The sequence below is a fragment of the Malaya genurostris genome, chromosome 2 (genome assembly GCF_030247185.1).
Source record: "Malaya genurostris strain Urasoe2022 chromosome 2, Malgen_1.1, whole genome shotgun sequence".
Lineage (NCBI taxonomy): Eukaryota > Metazoa > Arthropoda > Insecta > Diptera > Culicidae > Malaya > Malaya genurostris.
In genome coordinates, this window is record NC_080571.1 from 331073322 (window position 1) to 331097119 (window position 23798).

The following is a 23798-nucleotide window of genomic DNA, read 5'->3' on the forward strand; positions in this document are numbered from 1 at the left end:
ACACAGCTACTTACTGTAGTAATAAACCAAAATGTATTAAGTGTGAAGGGCCTCATAAAGATAATGATTGCAACAAGGAAATTGAAAAATGTATTTATTGTGGGAATAGTCCTCATGATGATATTTCAGTATGCACTGCATTTAAAGTGCACAAAGACAAAATTAAGCTTTCTTTAAAAGCACGGTCTAAGCGCACATATGCAGAAATGCTTAAAACGGTCATTGATGTCCCCCCTTTGGAAACCGAAAACGGGTTTTCAAATCTAGAGGAACCAGAGGACTCTGACTCTGACGAAAATAGTGAAGGTAATTCGTTTATCACTACCCAAGGGTCAGTTAAGAGAAAGAAGTATTCCTCCAAATTACCAAAAAAGACACCTAAAATTTCATCTTCAAAAAAAGATCCCCGTGTTAAACAAAAAAAGTCAAAACCAAAGACTGTGCCTCCTGGTTTGTCAAATTCACAAACCAATCCAGGATCTAGTACAGAAAAAGATAATAATCCAGTGGGCTCCATTTCACAGCCACCAACAGGATTACTGAAGTTTTCGGAAATTGTTGAATGGATTTTCTCAGCATTCAATATATCTGAACCCTTAAAGACCCTCATAATGGCATTCCTTCCAATAGCTAGAAATTTTTTGAAGCAGTTATCAGCTCAATGGCCAATTGTCTCAGGTTTTGTATCTTTTGATGGATAATTTATCACCCGCCGCAAATGATACAATCACTGTCCTGCAGTGGAATTGTCGAAGCATCATGCCAAAACTTGATTCATTTAAAATATTATTGCATAGTCAAAAATGTGATGTATTTGCTTTATGCGAAACATGGCTTACTTCAAACATAGCTTTAAATTTTAATGATTTTAACATTATACGTCTCGATAGAGACTCTCCGTATGGTGGAGTGCTTTTGGGAATTAAGAAATGCTGTTCCTTTTATAGATTAAACATCCCTTCAACTTCTAGTATAGAAGTTGTTGCTTGCCAAATAAACATTAAAGGCAAAGATATTTGCATAGCTTCGGTTTATATTCCTCCAAAAGCACAAGTTGGACAGCGACAGCTTAATGAAATGGTTGAAGCCCTTCCTGCTCCACGATTGATTCTGGGGGATTTAAATTCGCACGGTATTATGTGGGGTTCCGTTTACAATGATAGCAGATCATCTTTAATACAAAACATTTGTGACAATTTTAGCATGACGGTATTAAATATGGGTAGCATGACACGGATCCCAAGACCTCCGGCACGCCCAAGTGCATTAGATCTATCTCTTTGCTCAACATCAATTCGACTAGATTGCACCTGGAAAATACTGCCTGATTTACACGGTAGCGATCATTTACCAATCATCATCTCAATTAGCAGTAGCAATTGCATTGCTACTTCCGCTAGTATTCCATATGATTTGACAAAAAATATCGACTGGATTAAATACCAAAGTAGTATCTCTAGTATTTTGAATTCAATGGAAGAGCTCCCTCCACTTGAAGAATATGACTTCCTCATTTGTTCGATTCTGGAGGCAGCAGAACAATCCCAAACTAAACGCTTTCCTGGGCCAACGACTAACAGAAGGCCTCCCAACCCCTGGTGGGACAAAGAGTGCTCAGAGGCTAAACTCGCAAAACAAAATGCTTGCAAGACGTTTCTAAAACGGGGAGGAGGAACTCCTCAGAATTTTGAAAAACTTATGGTTTTAGAAACCAAGTACAAGAGCATACTTCGAGCCAAAAAATGTAGCTATTGGAGACATTTTGTCGATGGTTTGTCAAGAGATACCTCAATGAGCACTCTTTGGAACACGGCCAGACGAATGAGGAATCGTACCGTGGGCAATGAGAGTGATGAATACTCGAACCGATGGATATTTGACTTTGCTAGGAAAGTTTGCCCAGATTCTGTTCCTACGCAGAGCATTATACGGGAATCTCCTCCAAATAATGGTTTTATTAATAACCCATTTTCAATGATGGAATTTTCTATAGCACTCTTGTCTTGTAACAATAACGCTCCAGGGTTGGACAGAATTAAATTCAACTTGGTGAAGAATCTGCCCAACCTCGCAAAAAGACGTTTGTTGGAATTGTTCAACAAGTTTCTTGAGCAAAATATTGTTCCACCTGACTGGAGACAAGTGAAAGTTATCGCCATTCAAAAACCGGGGAAACCAGCTTCCAATCACAACTCATATAGACCCATTGCGATGTTGTCCTGCATCAGAAAATTGTTCGAAAAAATTATTCTACGACGTCTCGACACTTGGGTCGAGACGAACGGTTTGTTGTCAGATACTCAGTTTGGCTTCCGTAGAAATAAAGGGACGAATGATTGCCTTGCATCACTTTCGTCTGACATCCAAATTGCCTTCGCTCAAAAGCAACAAATGGCATCTGTATTTTTAGACATTAAAGGAGCATTTGATTCAGTTTCCATTGATGTTCTTTCAGACAAGCTTCACCAAAATGGACTCCCAGCGGTTATAAATAATTATTTGCACAACCTTTTGTCAGAGAAACACATGCATTTTTCACATGGCGATTTGGCAACACTCAGAAATAGTTACATGGGTCTCCCGCAAGGCTCATGCCTCAGTCCGCTCCTCTATAATTTTTACGTAAATGACATTGACAGCTGTCTAGTAACCCCATGTACACTAAGACAATTGGCAGATGATGGCGTGGTTTCAGTTACTGGACCCAAAGCTATTGATCTGCATAAACCATTGCAAGATACCTTAGATAACTTGTCCGATTGGGCTGTTCATCTTGGTATCGAATTCTCTGCGGAGAAAACAGAGTTAGTCGTCTTTTCAAGAAAGCATGATCCCGCGCAGCTTCAGCTCCATATGATAAGAAAAATGATCCAACAGGTTTTAACTTTTAAATACCTCGGGGTGTGGTTCGATTCCAAATGCACGTGGGGAGGACACATTAGGTTTCTGATAACAAAATGCCAACAAAGAGTAAATTTTCTTCGAACAATAACAGGATCTTGGTGGGGTGCTCATCCGCAAGATCTAATAAAATTGTATCAAACAACGATACTTTCAGTGATGGAATATGGATGCGTTTGCTTTCGTTCCGCTGCAAACTCTCATATTATCAAACTGGAGCGAATTCAGTATCGTTGTTTGCGAATTGCTTTAGACTGCATACATTCGACACATACAATGAGTCTTGAAGTTCTGGCGGGAGTTCTTCCATTAAAAGATCGATTTTGGGAGCTTTCATCACGCCTGCTAATAAGATGTGAGGTGCTGAATCCCATGGTAATTAATAATTTCGAACGACTAGTCGAGCTTCGATCTCAAACAAAATTCATGACAGTATATTTTAACCATATGTCACAGGAAATCAACCCTTCAAGATATATTCCTATCCGTGTCAGCCTCCTAAATGTCCCTGACTCAACTTTATTTTTCGATACATCCATGCAGCGCGAAGTGCGTGGAATCCCGGATGATCTACGTTCGACGGAAATCCCAAAAATATTTTCAAGTAAGTTCAGGCATATTGACTCTGAGAAAATGTTTTACACGGACGGATCGCGAATTGAAGAAGCGACAGGGTTTGGTATGTTCAACAATAATGTTTCGGCCTCATTTAGGCTTCAAGAACCTGCATCTGTTTATATAGCAGAGCTAGCAGCAGTTCAATATAGTTTGAGTGTAATCGTCACATTAATTCCAAACCATTATTTCCTCTTCACAGATAGTCTGAGTGCAATTGAAGCCATTCGCTCAAACATGACTGGCAAGACTGAACCGTTTTTCCTGGGCAAAATAAAACAGTGCCTGAACGACATATTGAACAATAATTATCTAATCACTATAGTCTGGGTCCCGGCTCATTGCTCCATTCCTGGCAATGAAAGAGCCGATATTTTAGCCAAACGTGGTGCTATTGAGGGTGAAATTTATGAGAGACCAATTGCTTTCAACGAATTCTATAGCTCGTCTCGCCAAAGAACACTTGCCAGCTGGCAAGCTTCTTGGGATAAAGATGATCTGGGTCGGTGGATGCACTCAATTATTCCGAAAATATCGACAAAGGCATGGTTCAGGGGACTGGATGTGAGTAGGGATTTCATTCGTGTGATGTCCAGACTCATGTCCAATCACTACACGTTAGATGCACATCTCCTTCGAATTGGGCTCTCCGAGACTAATCATTGTGCTTGTGGCGAAGGTTATCGAGATATTGATCATGTCGTTTGGACATGCGTGGAGTATCGTGATGTCAGATCTCAACTAATAAATTCTTTGCGTACCCAAGGTAGACTATCCAATATCCCAGTTCGAGACATTCTTGCTTGTCGTGACCTTTCATACATGAAACTTATTTATCATTTCATAAAGAAAACTGGAGTTTCAATTTAATAAAGGCCCCTTTCAAGACTTAGTTCTGATCCCAGCTGCGTCCATGAGTTCAACCAATAGCTAAATTAGAATAAAAATAATGTAATGATACAAACAAACTCGAAACAGTTTATGAAATTATTAACAAAATGTCTGAAAATAACAGCTTATTTTATAATTTATAGAAGTTAATCGTTTGGTTCAAATAATATTTCCGAGTAGATTTCATAATTAATGACGAGTTACCTAAGATGATATTTAAGTAATAAGAGAATATGTTTTAATAAATGCAAAACGTTGTGACTATGTTAGAATTAAATTAGGATAAGAATATTATGTAAAAGTGATGCTACGGCGAAGAAAAACTTATGTAAACTGCCTTAAGAAATAAACGTATTTATGAAAAAAAAAAAACGCTGAAATTTGTTTATTATCACTCACGGTACACTCCCAACTGAAGAGCAGCCGTTTTAAAGTACCGGAAGAACTCCACACTGAAGCACATTTTTTTTCCTAATAACTATTTATTGGAATATGAGTTAAAATTAAATTATTAAGATTTAAATTGGGGTTTCAGCCACAACCCTATTATATACATGATTTGGTTATTACCATGAAGACATTATTTGCTTCCGCAATTCTGAGATTTTTGTGTAGGGAAAATTCTAAAACTACTTGTATTGTGTAATGGGGAAAAGGAACTTATATACTAACTTACTAACTAATACAGAGAGCGAATCGAATCAATTGAAGATTGCATCGATTTTTGTCGGAATTTGCTTATAATATTATGTGACATTACATCTAATGGTTCTATATTTGTGAGTCTGTGTAACTCATTTGTACTAAACCAGGGAGGACGCTTCAAAATCATTTTCAGAATTTTATTCTGAATTCTTTGATGCGTTTTCTTCCTGGTGGAACAACAACTTGACCAAATTGGTATTGCATAAAGCATGGCTGGTCTGAAAATTTGTTTATAAATTAACAATTTGATTTTTAGACAGAGCTTAGAATTTCTGTATATAAGAGGATATAAACATTTAATATATTTATTACACTTTGCCTGGATTCCTTCGATGTGATCCTTGAAAGTGAGTTTTTTGTCATACGTTAAACCTAAGTATTTAGCTTGATCAGAGCATATCAATTCCAAACCATTCAATTCGAGAATGTGATTATTGTTTGGTTTAAGAAAAGAAGCTCTTGGCTTGTGAGGAAAGATAATTAATTGCGTTTTTGCTGCATTTGGTTTAATTTTCCATTTTGACAGATAATCACTGAAAATATTTAAACTTCTTTGTAGGCGACTGCAGATCACTCTTAGCTTTTTTACCTGTGTCTAACAGATTTGTGTCGTCACAGAATAGCGATTTCTGACAACCAACGGGTAGATTTGGAACATCAGAAGTGAAAATATTATACAAGATTGGAGCTACGCTCGAACCCTGCGGAACACCGGCTCGTACGGGTAGCAATTCAGATTTACAATTCCGATAGCTAACCTGAAGAGTACGATCAATTAAATAATTTTGAATCATTTTGATCAAATAAATAGGAAACTGGAAATCAGACATTTTTGCTATTAAACCTTTGTGCCAAACACTGTCGAATGCTTTTTCTATGTCTAGAAGAGCAACTCCAGTGGATAACCCAGAAGATTTATTTGCTTTTAACATGTTCGTTACTCTGATAAGTTGATGAGTAGTTGAATGTTCATGACGAAATCCAAACTGCTCTGGTAAAAAAATTGATTTCTTATTTATATGAGACATCATTCTGAACAAGATATTTTTTTCAAAAAGTTTACTGATAGAAGAAAGTAAGCTAACTGGTCGATAATTTGATGTTTCTGCTGGATTTTTATCAGGTTTGAGGATAGGAATTACTTTAGCGTTTTTCCATCTTTTTGGGAAGTAAGCTAATGAAAAACACTTGTTGAAAATTTTAACCAAGAGTCTCAAGGCAACACCGGGAAGATTTTTAATAAGAATAGTAAAAATTCCATCATTACCAGGAGCCTTCATGCTTTTAAGTTTCTTATAATTGACTTAATTTCATCAAAATTCGTCTCTATAATGTCATCTTGTAATAACACTTGAGTTGAAATATGATCATATTTCAGTGAGACTTCATTTTCGATAGGACTCACAACGTTCAAATTAAAATTGTGGACACTCTCGAACTGCTGAGCAAGTTTTTGAGCTTTTTAGCCATTTGTAAAAAGTATTTGATTTTCTTCCTTGAGAGCAGGAATTAGTTTCTGAGGTTTCTTAAGAACCGTAGAAAATTTCCAGAAAGGTGTACAATATGGTTTAATTTGTTCAACTTCTTTAGCGAAATTTTCATTTCGCAAACGAGTAAATCTATGTTTAATTTCTTTTTGTATATCCTTAACTATGTTTTTCATAGCAGGATCACGAGAACGTTGATATTGTCGTCGACGACCATTCTTCAACCGAATAAGCAGTTGAAGACTGTCATCGATGATAGGAGAAATTAATTCAGTTTGAGCTTTGGGAACTGAAAGATTCCTAGCTTCGATAATGTAATGATTCAAATTATCAATTGCTGTGTCGATATCCGCAGAATTTTCTAAAATAATTTTATGTTCCATATGATTTTCTATGTGAGATCTGCCAACCAATTAGCTCTATGATAGTTGAATATAGAATTAATTGGATTAATTATAGCTTCGTTGGAAAGTCTGAATGTTACAGGAAGATGATCTGAGTCGAAGTCAGCATGTGTAATCGGTTCACTACAAATGTGACTTTGATCTGTCAGAACCAGATCAATTGTAGACGGGTTTTTCACGGAAGAGAAACAAGTCGGGTTACTGGGATGAAGAACTGTAAAGTAACCAGCTGAGAGTTGATTATGTAGTATTTTACCATTACTGTTATTTTGCTTACAATTCTACTGGACATGCTTAGCATTTAAGTCCCCTATTACGAAAAATTCCGATCGATATCTTGTGAGTTTCTGCAAATCGCCTTTAAAGAAATTTTATTGTTCGCCGGTGCATTGGAATGGCAAATATGCTCCAGCGATAAAATAAATTCCATGAATGCTTTCAATTTCGATTCTCAAGCTTTCAATAACTGTAGTATTGAAACAAGGTAAAATTCGATGTTTAATTTGCCGTTGGACAAAAGTGGCTACTCCACCACCCATTCCAGTAAACCTGTCAAATCGATGAACCACATAATGTGGGTTGCTTTTCAATTTGACATTTGGTGTAAGAAAAGTTTCTGTCACAATGGCAATATAAATTTTGTGATCTTCAAGAAAATTATAAAATTCATCTTCACTCGATTTTAATGATCGAGCATTCCAATAACCGCAATTATTTAAATTTTTCTTCGGCACCGTCATGTCTTATCATTTGTCGTTGGTGTCATATTCCGACGCAGAACTTCTTTTTCAAGTGGCATCGCAGTCGCGATTCACAAGTGTAATGCATGGCCTACTGATGCTGGAATTTTTTCTATGTTGAGACTCGAGCATAGGGTAACATATTAATAGTCGCCGATTTTTTATTAATAGGGAACAACTTACTATTTCAAATGAAACGATTGATTTTCAACTTTTGTTCTCGGTAAATCTAAAATTTGAAAATTTATAGGAATTCACTGATATTCGGAAAAACGTCAGTGCCAGTATGGGTGCGAACCATTTTCAAATCGAATCAATGGCTTTGTTTAGGAGATCAGATAAATCCGCAAAATTGAGAAGAACTGACATTAGATGAAGATCGCGTTTTTATACAGATATGAGAGTTGAAAAATTACCAAACTTGCTTAAAATGCTATGACTCTTTATCTATGCTCTTATGCACATTCGTGACGTTATGGAGTACTAAGAGGTACCCACGTAAACGCATTCAGTCATTGCATAACCGACGCACCATGTTGACCCGATGAAATATTATTTGCAGTAAGCTATGTCTATGCCTGTATCTTTCTTGCATACATTTTTTCCCTAATTGCTATATCTTCAGAAGTTTGGAAGGAGCGCTCCCGTCGTGCCAGTGAAAAAAAAAATCATACAAGATTACATCGTCGCCGCGACGTTGCTCGCTCCAGTAGTCAGCCAGTTAGTCAGTCAGTCAGTCAGTCAGTTAGTCAGTCAGTGAGAAACTGGCTAACATTCTCCAGAGATAAAGCGCACAATTTCACCATGTCTTGGAAAAATCGTCTCCGCATCGAATGCCTGAAGGTTCGAAACTGGTTTGAAGCACAAGTGTGTATGCTATGATAAAATTACAATTCGCGGTTAAGCACTGAACCGGTGATTAGATTAGTAGTTAATTCGTAAAACTGGGATAATGTTCACCAATGAAAGATAAGTATCTCACGGTGTCGCCAATTTATCAACATGGACCAAGTCTGCATTTGAACGACTAACTTTTGCATGGGGATGTAAGGAGGAGGAATCGAAGAAAAACATGTTTTCGCTTAATTTGGACATGGCATGCTGGTATTGAGGTACAATTTATCTTCTAGCGACTAGGAAGACATTCTTTTATAATTTATGGAACGTGTTTTGGTATTTCCGTGTATGTCGAAGTGAATGTTGACCCGGTAGGTTAATTTTCAAAAGAAAGACAAATAGCCCAAAGTGAACTCACTATCTATGATTAACCAATCTATATTTCACGTTAATCTAAAATTATTCATCGATAATTATCACACGTGTCATAAAAGTAAATGACTATCATAAATTGGTATGTAATCAGCTGAAAACAACCTATAATTGATTATGAAAATGATATACGATCAAATATAATAAAAGTATTGATCAGATGCTCTCGGCTACAATTTTCCACAATTAATCATATCGATTCATGTTCGCCGCCGAGCTGATTAATGTTTCAATTGAATGGGTTCCCATCTCTCTGCTTCGCCGGTTCTTGGACTACTTGGACCTGTTTCCTCTGCGAGAGGGGATCGCCATACCAACTGGCCAATAACCATAAACTGAACTATCTGATCATGGCCTACTCGCTGCTACTGCGGTTCGCTGTGAATTTTCCCATCGTGGTAAAAATGCGGCAACTTGCATAGCTTTGCCGCTCTATCTCGATTTGCGCTTCCGCTAGATGCTAGCTGGAGGTGTAAGTTGCTGTCTTTACGACACCTCGTTTATTGTGGATCTCATTTTCAAGCTCTGCTCGTTCACCAGATTTGAAGTCATAAACGAATCTGGTTTCGGAGTATATCCGTTGCGAAATTTCTGTTCATAAATAATAACCAGTAATGGAACGGAAAATTATACGGTTTCGAAAGGCGCTCATACTCGCCGTTCCAGGCTTATTAAAAATCCAAGGGAAAAATCTATGAATGCTATAGATCACTTCTTCGAAATGAAGAAATAATTGCACCTATCGTTTTGATTTGATGAATGTTCATATTTTTGCACAATTACTCGAAGAGAATCGACGAACAAATTATTTTGAAGTAAAACAACCCATTTAATGGCGATTTTGATTACTATTAAAGCATCCGCTGACAATTCATTTGACCGATTCAATCAGTGGTTAGCTTCATCTTCATACGGTGCAAGCTAATGAACATAAATGACTCGTTTGAAATCACTGCTGAAGCAGTTGTGCCTACTGGCTCCCTTCATCGAGAAACTTGTAAACAGGGTGGCTCGGCACTGTTTTTGTTTTTGTTTTTGTTTTTGTTTTTGTTTTTGTTTTTGTTTTTGTTTTTGTTTTTGTTTTTGTTTTTGTTTTTGTTTTTGTTTTTGTTTTTGTTTTTGTTTTTGTTTTTGTTTTTGTTTTTGTTTTTGTTTTTGTTTTTGTTTTTGTTTTTGTTTTTGTTTTTGTTTTTGTTTTTGTTTTTGTTTTTGTTTTTGTTTTTGTTTTTGTTTTTGTTTTTGTTTTTGTTTTTGTTTTTGTTTTTGTTTTTGTTTTTGTTTTTGTTTTTGTTTTTGTTTTTGTTTTTGTTTTTGTTTTTGTTTTTGTTTTTGTTTTTGTTTTTGTTTTTGTTTTTGTTTTTGTTTTTGTTTTTGTTTTTGTTTTTGTTTTTGTTTTTGTTTTTGTTTTTGTTTTTGTTTTTGTTTTTGTTTTTGTTTTTGTTTTTGTTTTTGTTTTTGTTTTTGTTTTTGTTTTTGTTTTTGTTTTTGTTTTTGTTTTTGTTTTTGTTTTTGTTTTTGTTTTTGTTTTTGTTTTTGTTTTTGTTTTTGTTTTTGTTTTTGTTTTTGTTTTTGTTTTTGTTTTTGTTTTTGTTTTTGTTTTTGTTTTTGTTTTTGTTTTTGTTTTTGTTTTTGTTTTTGTTTTTGTTTTTGTTTTTGTTTTTGTTTTTGTTTTTGTTTTTGTTTTTGTTTTTGTTTTTGTTTTTGTTTTTGTTTTTGTTTTTGTTTTTGTTTTTGTTTTTGTTTTTGTTTTTGTTTTTGTTTTTGTTTTTGTTTTTGTTTTTGTTTTTGTTTTTGTTTTTGTTTTTGTTTTTGTTTTTGTTTTTGTTTTTGTTTTTGTTTTTGTTTTTGTTTTTGTTTTTGTTTTTGTTTTTGTTTTTGTTTTTGTTTTTGTTTTTGTTTTTGTTTTTGTTTTTGTTTTTGTTTTTGTTTTTGTTTTTGTTTTTGTTTTTGTTTTTGTTTTTGTTTTTGTTTTTGTTTTTGTTTTTGTTTTTGTTTTTGTTTTTGTTTTTGTTTTTGTTTTTGTTTTTGTTTTTGTTAATTCGAAAATGGCTTATTGAGTAAGTTTGTTATCCAAAAGAAGTTCTAGAAAATCAACTAACTTACAAAATCACAAACACTGAACCGGAAATAAAACGTTAAAATTTCAAATAAGCGTATCACATTTTTTTTCAATATATATTCTTGTTTTGTTTTTGTTTTTGTTTTTTTTTTGTTATTTCGAAAATGGCTTATTGAATAAGTTTGGTACCCAAAAAAAGTTCTAGAAAATCAACTTACTTACAAAATAACAAACACCGAACCGGAAATAAAACGTTAAAACTTCAAATAAGCACAGCACATTTTTTTCAATACATATTCTTTAATTTTTATGTAAGGGATTACTGTACGTTCTGGGACTATTTACAATCTTAGGAAAACAGCCATTGTTGCAAAATATCAGTTTTCTTCGCAGTTGTTGGATGGAAGTTCATTTTATAAATTAACTGCTAATCTTTTTTTCGTTAAAATTGTTGTTAGTAGAATCTTGAACTGATTAGTGCCGTTTGAAAAATAAAGAAGATACAACTAAAAACCAAATGAAAACTGCAATTTTGAAATGTTTTTGATCGTGAATCTCTTTATTTTTAGTGTATCAACATATTTTTTGATCCTCGTCATCGCAGATATGACCAACAATTTGTGAAAGAGTTTTTAGTAGTATGAAATAGTCACAAATAACTCGAAATTAAAAATATTAACAAATATTACAGCTATGGAATATATCAAACAAGAAACTTGTTGCACATCATACCAACAAATTGCACTTTTTTAATCGCACAATCGTTGCAAAAAGAGTGAAGAAATACAATGCTAAAACAATGTTTGCTACTTAGGTTTTGATGAATCTGATGCTTTTGGTGCAAAATAGAGGAAATTCAATTAATTCTTCAGAGACGAACCAGCCACCGGCTGAAAGTCTCTTTAATAAAGAAAACTAAACTAAACTAATTAATTCTTAATGATATGCTGTAGCACTGAAAAGTGCTTTGAATTGTCTCGACCAATAGAATCTGCATCTAGATCCGAGATGGTTCTTGGCATGTACTCTGATGACTTCAGCTGGCAGGCTTCTGGTGTGGTTTCGCTGTGCGCTCGGCCCGATGTTACTCTCGTGTGTGTCTTGCTTCTATAACCGTTGCTCACAAAACGATAGAAAAAGCTATAATATTCAGCTTTTATATTGCTGGAGCAGCACATATTTTGTTCTCTTCCTCGGAACGCGTTCTTATTGGCTGGTGCTGAATTGGATAGAATCGGACAGGCTTTTCAATAGTGTACTATTAAAACACTTCAATGTTGTTGCAATACAAGTTCAAACAAATCCTTCCACAGATCATTTAGCTATGAGTTTTCATAATACGAGAAAGGCAAACGAGCAGCGTCATGAGTTTTCCTTTTTGATACTCGTTGATACCAAACATTTTAGAAAAGTTTAATTTTGAATTATTTGAAATTATGTCACACAACTGAAAATTTTATCATAAAATTGTGATCATATTTCAGATGGCATGTTGCAAAAATTATGTTGATTCGTTAGATACAACAAGAGATATTCACGATCAAAAACTTATCACTCTCTCAGAGGGTACATTTTGAAAAGGCGTAGTAAAGTAAGTCGTATTCACGACAAAAATTCAGTTCAAGAACACAGGCTCAGTGATGAGTTCAACAATCTACATCCTGAATTCCATTTTATTTATCAGATTAACTCATTTCTAAAGTGGTCTATGATTATATTTATTTGGGTATGGAAGGTTTTAATTTCAAAATTCCGTTCCTTGAGCAATTCTAATCAGGTATATAGTATTCTATGCTACGTAATTTGAAATAACAAACTTTGACAAATAAAATTACAGAAACGTAAAAATCAAAAGCCTTCAACCACAAGGTGCGTGAGCATAATCTACAGTCAAATACCATTCCTCATTCAATGTTAAGCATTTTCCGAACATTCAACTCGGACGATGTACTGTCCTCAAACACTTCTTAGGTCTTGTGACGATGTACTGTCCTCAAACACTTCTTAGGTCTTGTGCCGATTGATGCAACTCGCGCTTGAAGCACCCTGTATCTTGGCGGTACTGCGTTTGATAGTTTCCAAAACGCACAATCATTGGCTAAGTGTGCCACTTAGGGAGCCATAAAGACGGGGTTTCGATCAATCTTCCAGGTGTAGATGACTGGTTGAGTAATATATTTCACGAGTTGAAGTTGTGTGCTTCCGATCCGCAATAGATCCGCATTGAATTGCACTCTGGCACTAGCGACGACGACGATGACGACATCCATAATGATAATTCAAAGGCGGTATTTGAATGAAATCAAATATTTTGATCACGATTGCAAACGTCGTGTGCTGGACTGGACTAGGCCACGTTGTCTATTCAAATTACTAGCGATGTGATTAAAACTCGTTACCTTGAAGATGCGCCTCGCTTTGCTGTGATGGCTGATGAGGGACAATGCGCTATCCGTTGGTACGTGATTGGTATTGACCCAAATTTAATTGTTTGCTGATTAGGAGAGAAATTGTGATTAAACTAGGAGTGACTTAGATATTAAAAGATATATTGATTCATCTGCTTAAATATGATGATCATGACTCCTGCAAGTATTTTTATAAATGTTGTAATGTTTTGTAGCATGAGAATTGACAGTATTATCTGTCATATTTGGACGTGGTGAGGTTAAAAAATAGCGACAAAAGTTCTGTGATTTCTCTAGCAAATTTAATAATTTGTTACTGTGTATGATGAATTGATTGGAAGTACTCAACGTTGTTATTTCATGAACATGATTACGAGATAAATCAATTTCTAGTCTCCAGACATTAAATGACGCAAGCTTTATATTCATAGCTTCCTATGAAGGACAGTAAATCAACACGCGGATTTTTAAACTTCTTAACTTGTCAAGAGATTCTTAAACGTATTATTTTCAAAATTACTAACATCGTCAGAATACTCATACTATTAATTTCCCTTTCCAGGTGGCTGAAAATCCTCTGTTTGCTACAGCCCTTCCTGTTCGCTACGTGCATCTCCTGGTTCGCCCATCCGGCCGTACTGGAAAATGATGCCAACGAGGCCCTGCTGCCGGATTATCAGCGCAATCCGTTCTATCGGACGCCACGGGTGGCCAACGCGTTGGCCCGCTTCAGTTGGTTTGGTCCCGGCGAGGAACTGGTCCGGGAGCGACATGCCGAGAAAATTTCCCGAGCCGACATCTACACCGTTCTGACACATGCCGGTTTTGTCCCGCGGAGGTTCAACGGGTTCTATCGTTAGCTGCCGGAGTCCGCAGTTCGGTGACGAAGCCAAACCTGCCAATCTTTCACACATTGCCAAAAAATAAGTTTTTTTTTATTCAAATATATGTAAATAGACCTTGTCATATTAGCTTCGGAATGATGGTGAGTGAGCTCTTCGGAGAGAAGTTAGGAGTTGAAATAAGTTGTACAATCCAAGGCCGACCAATTTTTTAATCACGACCGTGGATGATGGAGGCCAATTTAGTTACAGATTTATGATTTTTCACGCCGTTTTTCAGTATTTTAGCACGCTAGCACCTCATCTTCGCGATAGGACGAACCGTTAAAAAAAATGTTATTTCTAACGATCATTGTTATGTAAATTGTATAGGAAAATAAACCTCAATGAGATTTCAATAACGTGCAAATTGAAAGAAAATCGGTGTCCCATAAAACGAAACAATGCAGGTGGTATATAAGCGATGAAAATGTAAAGAAATGCACCATAATTTGATTTGATGGAGGCGCTTTGAGTAAAAGCAAAAGGGGTAATTAAAAGCTTTGTGGCTTCTGCTACACCGTTTCTGTATGCCCAAGAAAGATGTATCTTTCAGCTTGTATTGTGATAATTTATAACTGATAATTGGTGTTTTCATGCTGCAATCGTTTACTGAATGATTTAAATTGTGTGAACTAAAATTGTTTCGGGAGACGGTATTTAACTGATGATTTTGAAAGGGTTTCAGTTAAACGTTTCATGAAATACTACAAGGTGAAGCTGAGAAGAAAAAAAAAAACGTTCAAATATCAACAGATATAAACAAAGGCACTTGTCTAATTACATGTTGTTTCTTGCTTCCCATAAGATAAAATATACAGGGGCAGTAGGTACTTTTGGTGGGCTGCATTTCGAAATTATCAATGTAGTTTAGTTTCGTTAATTAGCTCTGCTATGATTTTGTGAAATCGTAACATTCATCTTATAAAGCAGCTACGATTTATTCTTAGTACACGCACTAATTATCAGACGGTGACGCGACATTCGCCAATATCGAAAGGCTGGCATGTGAAAGGGCTACCCTGAGAATTTAGTAATATTTGAAATACGAATGGTCTAACAGACAGGACAGTATGAGTAAGCTCTTATGAAAATAAATTTTCGTGATTCACTAGTTCCACCTTTATTATACTGCGCGAACTATTTACTATTGGTACACCCCTTGTGTTACATAAAAGTTTTTTCACTAGTTGGTTCCCCCTCGTCTGTCAACATCGATCAGCTGCTTGCAGGGATGCCTGATTTCATCATAATATTTGAAATGTTTCGTCACAATAAATTATTGGATTACGTTGATAATATATTTAACTTTTTAAGCGATGTTGGAAGGTAACCATTTATTTTTCTCAACATTGTTCATCTAGGCTATTCTTGATTGTGTTGGCAATTTTAACTCGAAATTATGTGGCGGCAGACCAGAAGCAAGTAAATATTGTAACAAAACGAGTTCGATTTTGTAGTGCGTTGGAGGATGAGAAGTAAGCACTACTCTGTATATAGTTTTTGCAATATGTATTAAATTTGTATCCAGCATGAAATTGGCATGGAGGTATACAAATCAATACATTACTTGTAATTCTGTATGAATGGCAACTATGTTGGTGAATGAAAAAAAAACACAGTCTAGATGATAGACAGGATGTTTTTGATAGGGTAACATGGCGCCATCATGACATATGCGAGTACTGTCCCAACTAAATAAATATTCGAAATGACCGTTAAAATGATTGAAGAATCCAATTTGAGTGTCCTATCTGTTAGTCTGTAGTTTTAGTTCTCATGACATTATTTTAATTATCATCGTTTTAAACGGCAAATTGAGATTTTAATCACTCATTACCCTGTAATATCGAAACTGCAAATCGTATCGAATTTCAATATTAACGTGTGACAATCGATTGAACATTCCATGAGATATCGAAGTAAGTTCCCATTTAGAGTTTTTCGTCATTATTTATGGTGCTTGCAGAGCCGGTATTCAGGAACGAGCATAACCCAAAATGATTCGTATGGCCATAAATTAAAACCGATACCTTAACCGGAATTCTAAAATCGGTGTATCCGAAATCAGTTAAATTCACCTGAGGAGTGTGTGGACATCTTTGAGAAATTGTAGTGCGAATTGAATTCTTGGGTAACTTCCGAATCGAAAACTGAAATCCGCTAGAACAGAAATAAGTTTATTTGGTTATCGACTATCCAAATCTGCCAACCCGATAAACATAATTAATTTATGTGAAATGGACATTTTAACACTAATCACCATGTATCACCTAAACCGGAAGTCGGATCTGACTAAAAAGTAAGATGTTTTATAGGATTTTAAGACCTCTCATTTGAATCATAGATGGTTCTTAGATTTCATTTGAATCTGAGATCGATCTTAGATTCAGCCATCTACGAAAAAAATGAGTTGCATTGTTTTAATTTCGTTTCACATATCATCCTGTGGTTCCGCAACCAGAAGTCGGATCCGAACGTAATTCAGGAACCTTGTTTGGTAGTATACTGCTTTTCATATGAATCTGAGTTTGTGAAATCGGTTTAGCCATTTCCGAGAAAATTGAGTGAAATTATTTGTCACACACGAATTTTCTTATAAATTATTTGTCACACACGAATTTTCTTATCTCGACGAACTTAGTTGAATGGGAGGGTATATGGGAGCTATGTTCATCCAGCATTTATTACGGTAAGTAGTTTACATCAAAAAAATTATGGAATTACTTTCAACTTGAAATTGCCATCATCTGGTTTACATATCATACTCGAACGATTATGTTGCCAAAAGCGAACCGTGCTAAAATTGGTCCGAGGCAAAATGCCACGAAAAACGATGCTGTACACAGTCTCTTTGGTACTTAGAAACAATTATATGTAACAGTTTAAAAAATCAGGTTTTATTTGGCTCCGTAACAGCGCTTTATTATCAAACGCGTGAAACTCCTACTACTGGAATAAGGCGAAAAGTCGTTTTCACAAAAATATCGACCACTTCGCTAAAAATGGACGGATTTTAACAATCTGAGGAGTGTATCGATAAGTAGTTAGCAACATTCAAACAGCTATTACTCTGAAATGGCTTATTTTTTTTGCAGCGTGTTTTGTTTGATCAAAATCGGTCCAGCCATCTCTGAAATCTCGACCTCTTTGTTGACAACACACACACACGGACATTTGCTCAGTTCGTCGAGCTGAATCGATTGGTATATGAAACTCGACCCTTTTTCTAAAGTTTGAGCGAATTCTATACCTAAAAAAAGACAAGGTCGTGTAGGTGAGGTATGGTTTCATTATCTTAGGTATGTATGTAGGTAGCCACCATGCTAGCTGAAGTCTTGCTCTGCATGGTTCCACTCGACAGTAACTTCAAAATTCGTTACCAATCCAAATTCAACATACCACTGTGTGATGGAGCCAAAAAGGGGTGGGCGGTCTCGTAAGCCGAGTGACCTACGTGAAAATCCGCGGGAACCAAAGAATCTCCTTCCAACGGTATGATCCAATAGATTGTGTTATCGGACCCGTCCGAAACGCGCCCATCTCATCACACATCTTGGTCATCTTTACACTTCAGCGGAAGATAGAAAACTCACTGGGTACTGAAGGTAAATACGGCTGTCAAAAGTGAGAAAAAGAAAACCAGAATGGCACCACGTTGCACGCTAGTTTTTCTACAATTCGGGTCTAGTTTATTTAAAAGTTCAATTTCTCTGAAATATATACCTAAAAATATTGCGTAAGTACTCGAACTAACAAGGCTATATTATATTGTTGTTGCTAATAATAATTTGAACTGCAGCTCAGGAATGATAACGGCAACGAAATATCTGATTTAACGAACGGATTATTATAAAACTAGCCGAGAAAGGCAGAGTTTAACTACCGATCTATTATGCCTACTGTACTGTACTGTACTGTTCGACCGGATATGAATAAGTTAAATGACTAAACGTAAGTGATTCTTATATAGTATATAACCTAACCTATAACTATTACTGTAGCAATTATATTATCTCTACGGTATTATTATTGATCGAAAATGTATCTACAGGAATATTATAATCTCCCTATTGCTACATCATTTGTTTTATCGCTGCTCTGTGGCTGGAGATTATACTCTCGGAAAATCATTTCGTTGTTCGACTGCGAGCAACAGATTGAGTAATGATTTTTTTCACTTGTCTAGTTTTCCACTAGATGGTTTGTTGAAGAAGGGCGCGTCAAATATTTTACAACTGTTGGAGAGAAATGCATCAGTATCGAAAGACTAACACTTTTCCTCCTTGACTCCGATTGGCACTCCACTTGATTGTCCAGTTGTAACTTATAATATAATATAATGTAATATAACACAATATAACATAATATAATATAATACAATGTACTACAATATAATTTACCATATTTTCATTTATTGCGTGGTGAAATGATTCGAAATGTCATGAGGAATTTGCAGGCATCCTAAATATTGTGAAAAAAATCGGAAACGCCCATTCAATGATTCAATCATAATATTGACAATGAGTGGGAAATCAACAATAATAATCATAGTAATTATAAATAATAACAATAAATATAATAATAATAATAACAATAATAATAATAATAATAATAATAATAATAATAAAAATAGCGTCAGACATCGACATATTTTGACTATCAACGATAGACTTTATTTTCCTTGAAAAAGGCCTACATCAAAGGCCGAAACGTCGGACAGTAAACAACATTCGTTTGTATTATAAGACTGAGACAGTCGTTTTACAGTTTTCCACGATTATCACCCCAGTCGAAATCAAGTATAATAATAATAATATTAATAACAATAATAATAATAATAATAATAATAATAATAATAATAATAATAATAATAATAATAATAATAATAATAATAATAATAATAATAATAATAATAATAATAATAATAATTATAATTATAATTATAATAGCAATAATATAAAAATATAACTTAATATAACAGTATAATAGAATTTACTATATTTCGGAAGTTCCCTACTCTGTGTAGTAAAATTATTGCTTCCTTCAAATGATTCCTTTATTCGCAGTCCCTTCAGAATGTTACATAAATTCATCAAACAATTATAATAGCTGAATAGCAAACCATTAACATAACATTAACATTAACATCTTATAAGTTAATGACTGGATGATGGAGTGGATTGCCAACCTGAGTTACGTGGGGGAAGCTATCGTAAAGACATCATACAACTCAGATCAACCGTTATAGCATAATAAAAGGAAGTCAAGTCATATTACGACCACTAGCAGCAGTGGTGCTAGATGCTAGATGCTAGATAAGGAATGAGCCATTGTTCGGATCTTGTATCGGTTTTCCCTTAATAACTTTTTCTACTAATGTCGGCTTGTTTAGCAGTCTTCAAAGGTTTTCTTTCTCGTTACATTTTCTACGAAAATAACCCATGCATTGCATTTTAAAGTTTTGTGCGGTAATCTCCAACCGATCATTTTATTAAAGTCAGTTTCCCCATATTAAATCCCATACAAATTTAAAACCTCGGACGCCAATATAGTTTCACCGATCGAGCTCCAAAAAAAAAAACCCATCCTAATACACATCCCGTCGTCTGGAACAACACTCCAGGTTTGTTGAGCTCCTGCTTTCTTCGGCGTGGCTTCGTCACTGGAGCACTGAGCAGGGCCGGTGAAAGAGGTGGGTACGGTGGGTAGTACTATCCCCCCGAAAATTCCAAAGGTAGGTAATTACCCACCTGAAATTTCAAACAAAACAATGGTAATATTAGTATTATTTATAACAATAAGAATATTTTTATTGCAACTCAAAATAATAAATAAAATCAAAACTATAGAATACTAGTACTCAAGGTAGAAAGGATGTGAAAATATACGTAAGGTGAGACTTGACAAGGTTCATTTGAGCAAGCAGAAGTCATTTTGTAACTTAACATTCTTCTTCTACTAGATGAGTTTAGCTTTGGTACAAACAGTGGTCAGGCTTTGAACATCTATATCTCAACCATTTTTACTAATTTTCGATATCGTTTCACATTACTGGTTGTAAATATTTCTATGCATTGATATATATTTTATAACATTCGTGATCGAAACTTCAATTAGTAACGAAACATGTCTAATTTTCTCTGTTTCCCAAACCATTGTCATAGATTCTTCTAACAGATACGACAGATTCGTATACACAACTTCACAGTTTTCAGAAGATTTCTACTCTTCAATAGGCGCGTTCCCGTTTACGAAAAACCCTCACACAAATCAGGATTCATCAAGCTAAACGGTCAAGGTAACGAAAATTCTCAAGGAAATAATTTCCAAAATTCGACGATATAATTAAGTTTATACGGAACAATTAGAACTGCTGCCTTAATATTCGAAACAAATATTGGCAGTGATTTTATAAACTAATTATGTAGTTCTACGTCAACAGCTCGAACATCTCCACAGTAGTTTTATGTTGTATTCGACCTTTAATGGCGCAATTTCGTTTCAAGACAAAATACCAAAGTTATATCGAAACAACATATTTTTAAAACATCAACCTCTCTCTCTTTTAAGGGACAAATAGCATTTCTACTTCCTCGTATACATTAATACTTGAAAATGGTGAATCGTTCCCCACGGTACAAAAAATTACCCACCTGGGCTCAACATGTTTCACCGGCCCTGGTACTGAGATTGGTTACCTTCAATATTTTTATTTCATTTTTGACGTGAATACGTCTTACTTGACTATGGGACGCCTTTTCAAAATTTACCCTTTAAAAGAGTGATAAGTTTTTGATCGTGAATATCTTTTGTTTTATTCACGTTTTATTTCACGTTGCCGGCGATATTATCACCCATTTGTGATAGAATTCTCAGCAGTGATGTCCGGGCTCAGCACACGAGCTGCTCTATACCTCCAGTGTGTGCCTATTAAACTCGTGTGCTGTGCATTTCAAACCAGACTCATGAGCGTGTGCTATTTGTGTAGTCCACCTACTAACAAGAGACAATACAAGAGCGGACACTGTGTGCTTATAAATTATATTATATGTATTATTAAATAAAAAAAACGGACACTCAACTCAGCACGTGAGCTAGCACATGAGTCAGCTCACGAGCTAGTACCCCATTCCAGCTCTTGAGCTAGCAGATGAGCCAGCATCGCGAGCTGGTTCTTCGAAGCAGACGACTCTCGATCTAGTAGCAACACGGCACACGAGCGTGTGCTTCAGACTTCGTGTGCCTGTTTTTGAAAAGGTACAGCACACGGACTGTATAAGAGCTGGCTCGTTTGCTGGGCCATCACTGATTCTCAGTAATATAAGGGAACCACAAATAACTCGAAAAAAAAGTTTTTTTTTTAATATTTGATAAGTGAAGAAGGTAAAAATTTAATGCTTCATTCATTCTAGCCTGCGTAGCTGTCTCGTTCAGTTCGGACCGGAATCCAGGTTTTTTTCATTTTCAGAATACAGAATCCAATCTAAAATTCAGTTCCTCGTCCGGAATCCAGGGCCAGAATAGAATTTCAGATATGTGCAACTTAAACCGTATTCAAGGTTTTGATTTTAAGCCTTGATTTTTGAACCGGAAATATGAAACTGAGATCAAGATCTTGGTTCTAGACCTGGACTCCGGAACTAAACTTCGGAAATAAATTCTGGATTTGCATCTGAATTTTATAACAGAATTCTGGGATTGAAATTTAGGCTTAGACATTCAGAATTCTGGAATTGAAATTGAGGTTCAGAATGCAGTTCCAAAACTCCTGTCAAGGTTCAGTATTCAGGACTGAGTTCTAAGCCTGAACTTCTGGAACTGCAGACCGAAATCCTTGACCTGAATTCAAATCCAAAGTTCCGTTTTATTTCCAGAATTCAGTTCTAAAATACATTCCAACAACCAGTTTTAGAATCCAGTTGGAGAATGCCGGTCTAGAATTAGGATCCAAAATTCAAGAAGTGTAACTGAATTTAGGGACAAGATTCTTAAGATTTTTGAACAGAATTTCGGATCTGGATTATAGAATTCAGTTCCGAAGCTGAATTTTGGATCAAAATTTGATTACCATAATTGACGCCATTTTCAAAGGTTGGATTTAATATCTGTTGTGTCTTCACGGGATATGTGGTTTAGTGTCTTATATCGCTAAGCTTTTCTTTCGCTGCGGGTCTGAAGCTCAAAAAAAGGCGAGTGGGAAATGTTAGAGACATAACTGGGGGACGTGAACACGAACAAAAACTCATTTTCTGAGTCTAGGTTCCCAATTTAATTCAAGAACTGAATACTAAACTTGAACTCTGATCCAGAATTAATTCAGTTCCAAAATCTAGTTCCAGAGCTGAAGTATCGAATTTAATTCCAGTAAACAAATTACCTAAATTCTGAAAATGAATCCTGAAACTGAATTCAGGAATTAAATTATGATTCAGAAGTCCGTTCCAAATTTCTGGATTTGGAGATCAGATCTAAAAATCCAAAATCCAAACTTAGAATTCATATCATGAATTTTGTTGCAAAATTCTAAATTTTGATCCAGAATTGTTACTGAGTCAGAATTCTACATACGAGTTCTGAACCTAAATTATGGTACTAAATAAAGTTCCAAGATCTAGCTCCAGAATCTGGAATTAGGATCCAATCCAAATGGGGCTTTACAAGCGAATGAACCCCAACATAACGTTTAACGCACAAGGAGAAATTATAGACCTTCGACAATGGTCTATACAAAGTAGTTGTACATCGGGATTGAGACAACCTCAAAACCGCCTTCCGAGTGCGAAAAAAAAGCAAGTGTGATGAGTCTTTCCCAGTGTTTCCAAAAGTTTGAAAAAACTAAATTTTTTAAGCTATTTATGGTTATCTTACACTGTTGGAAAGTCAATCATAAATTGTTGATCATATTTCTGATGGCATGGAGAGAAAATTATGTTGCTGTGTTAAGCACAACTTCACAATTAAGTTCTACCCATTCTTCCACAGGGCGAATTTTGAAAAGGCACCTCATAGTAAAGTAAGACGTATTCACGTCAAAAAATTTGAAAGGTTAATTGCAGGCTGTTATTTCATCCATTTTTGTAACACGCTTGGATTTTCGGAATGAGTGACCAACATTTTTGCGAATCTTTTCTTGGCGATTTTTGCGCATCTTTTCTTGGCGACCATAATGGATGAACTGATAATGATAAAACTTTATTGGTGAGACATCGGCAAAGTTTTTAGCGGACTTGCAATCTTGCATGCAAATTGCATTCAAGCACTGAAATTCTCCTTACGGATCAGCATGGTCCTTTGTGTCCACACCGGGGGTTGCAACTGAAATTCCGGCATTGTTTACTGCGTGGTGCGCAGACTCCTGCAAAACAACAAAAGCTGTCAAAGTTAGCGAGAGGTTTCATTCTGCCCAAACATGACGCTCCCCCTCTTTCCGGAGCA

General features: G+C 35.6%; 1 protein-coding gene across 1 annotated transcript in view; it reads left to right on the forward strand.

Annotated features, from left to right (window-relative positions):
- Nucleotides 1-14702, forward strand: part of LOC131431558 (uncharacterized) — a 51638-nt gene extending 36936 nt beyond the window's left edge. The window contains exon 2 of the mRNA XM_058597345.1: nt 14042-14702. Within this exon, the coding sequence (XP_058453328.1) occupies nt 14042-14339 (298 nt within the window). The 3' untranslated portion in view covers nt 14340-14702. The remainder of the gene's footprint in view (nt 1-14041) is intronic.
- Nucleotides 14703-23798: the final 9096 nt, after the last annotated feature.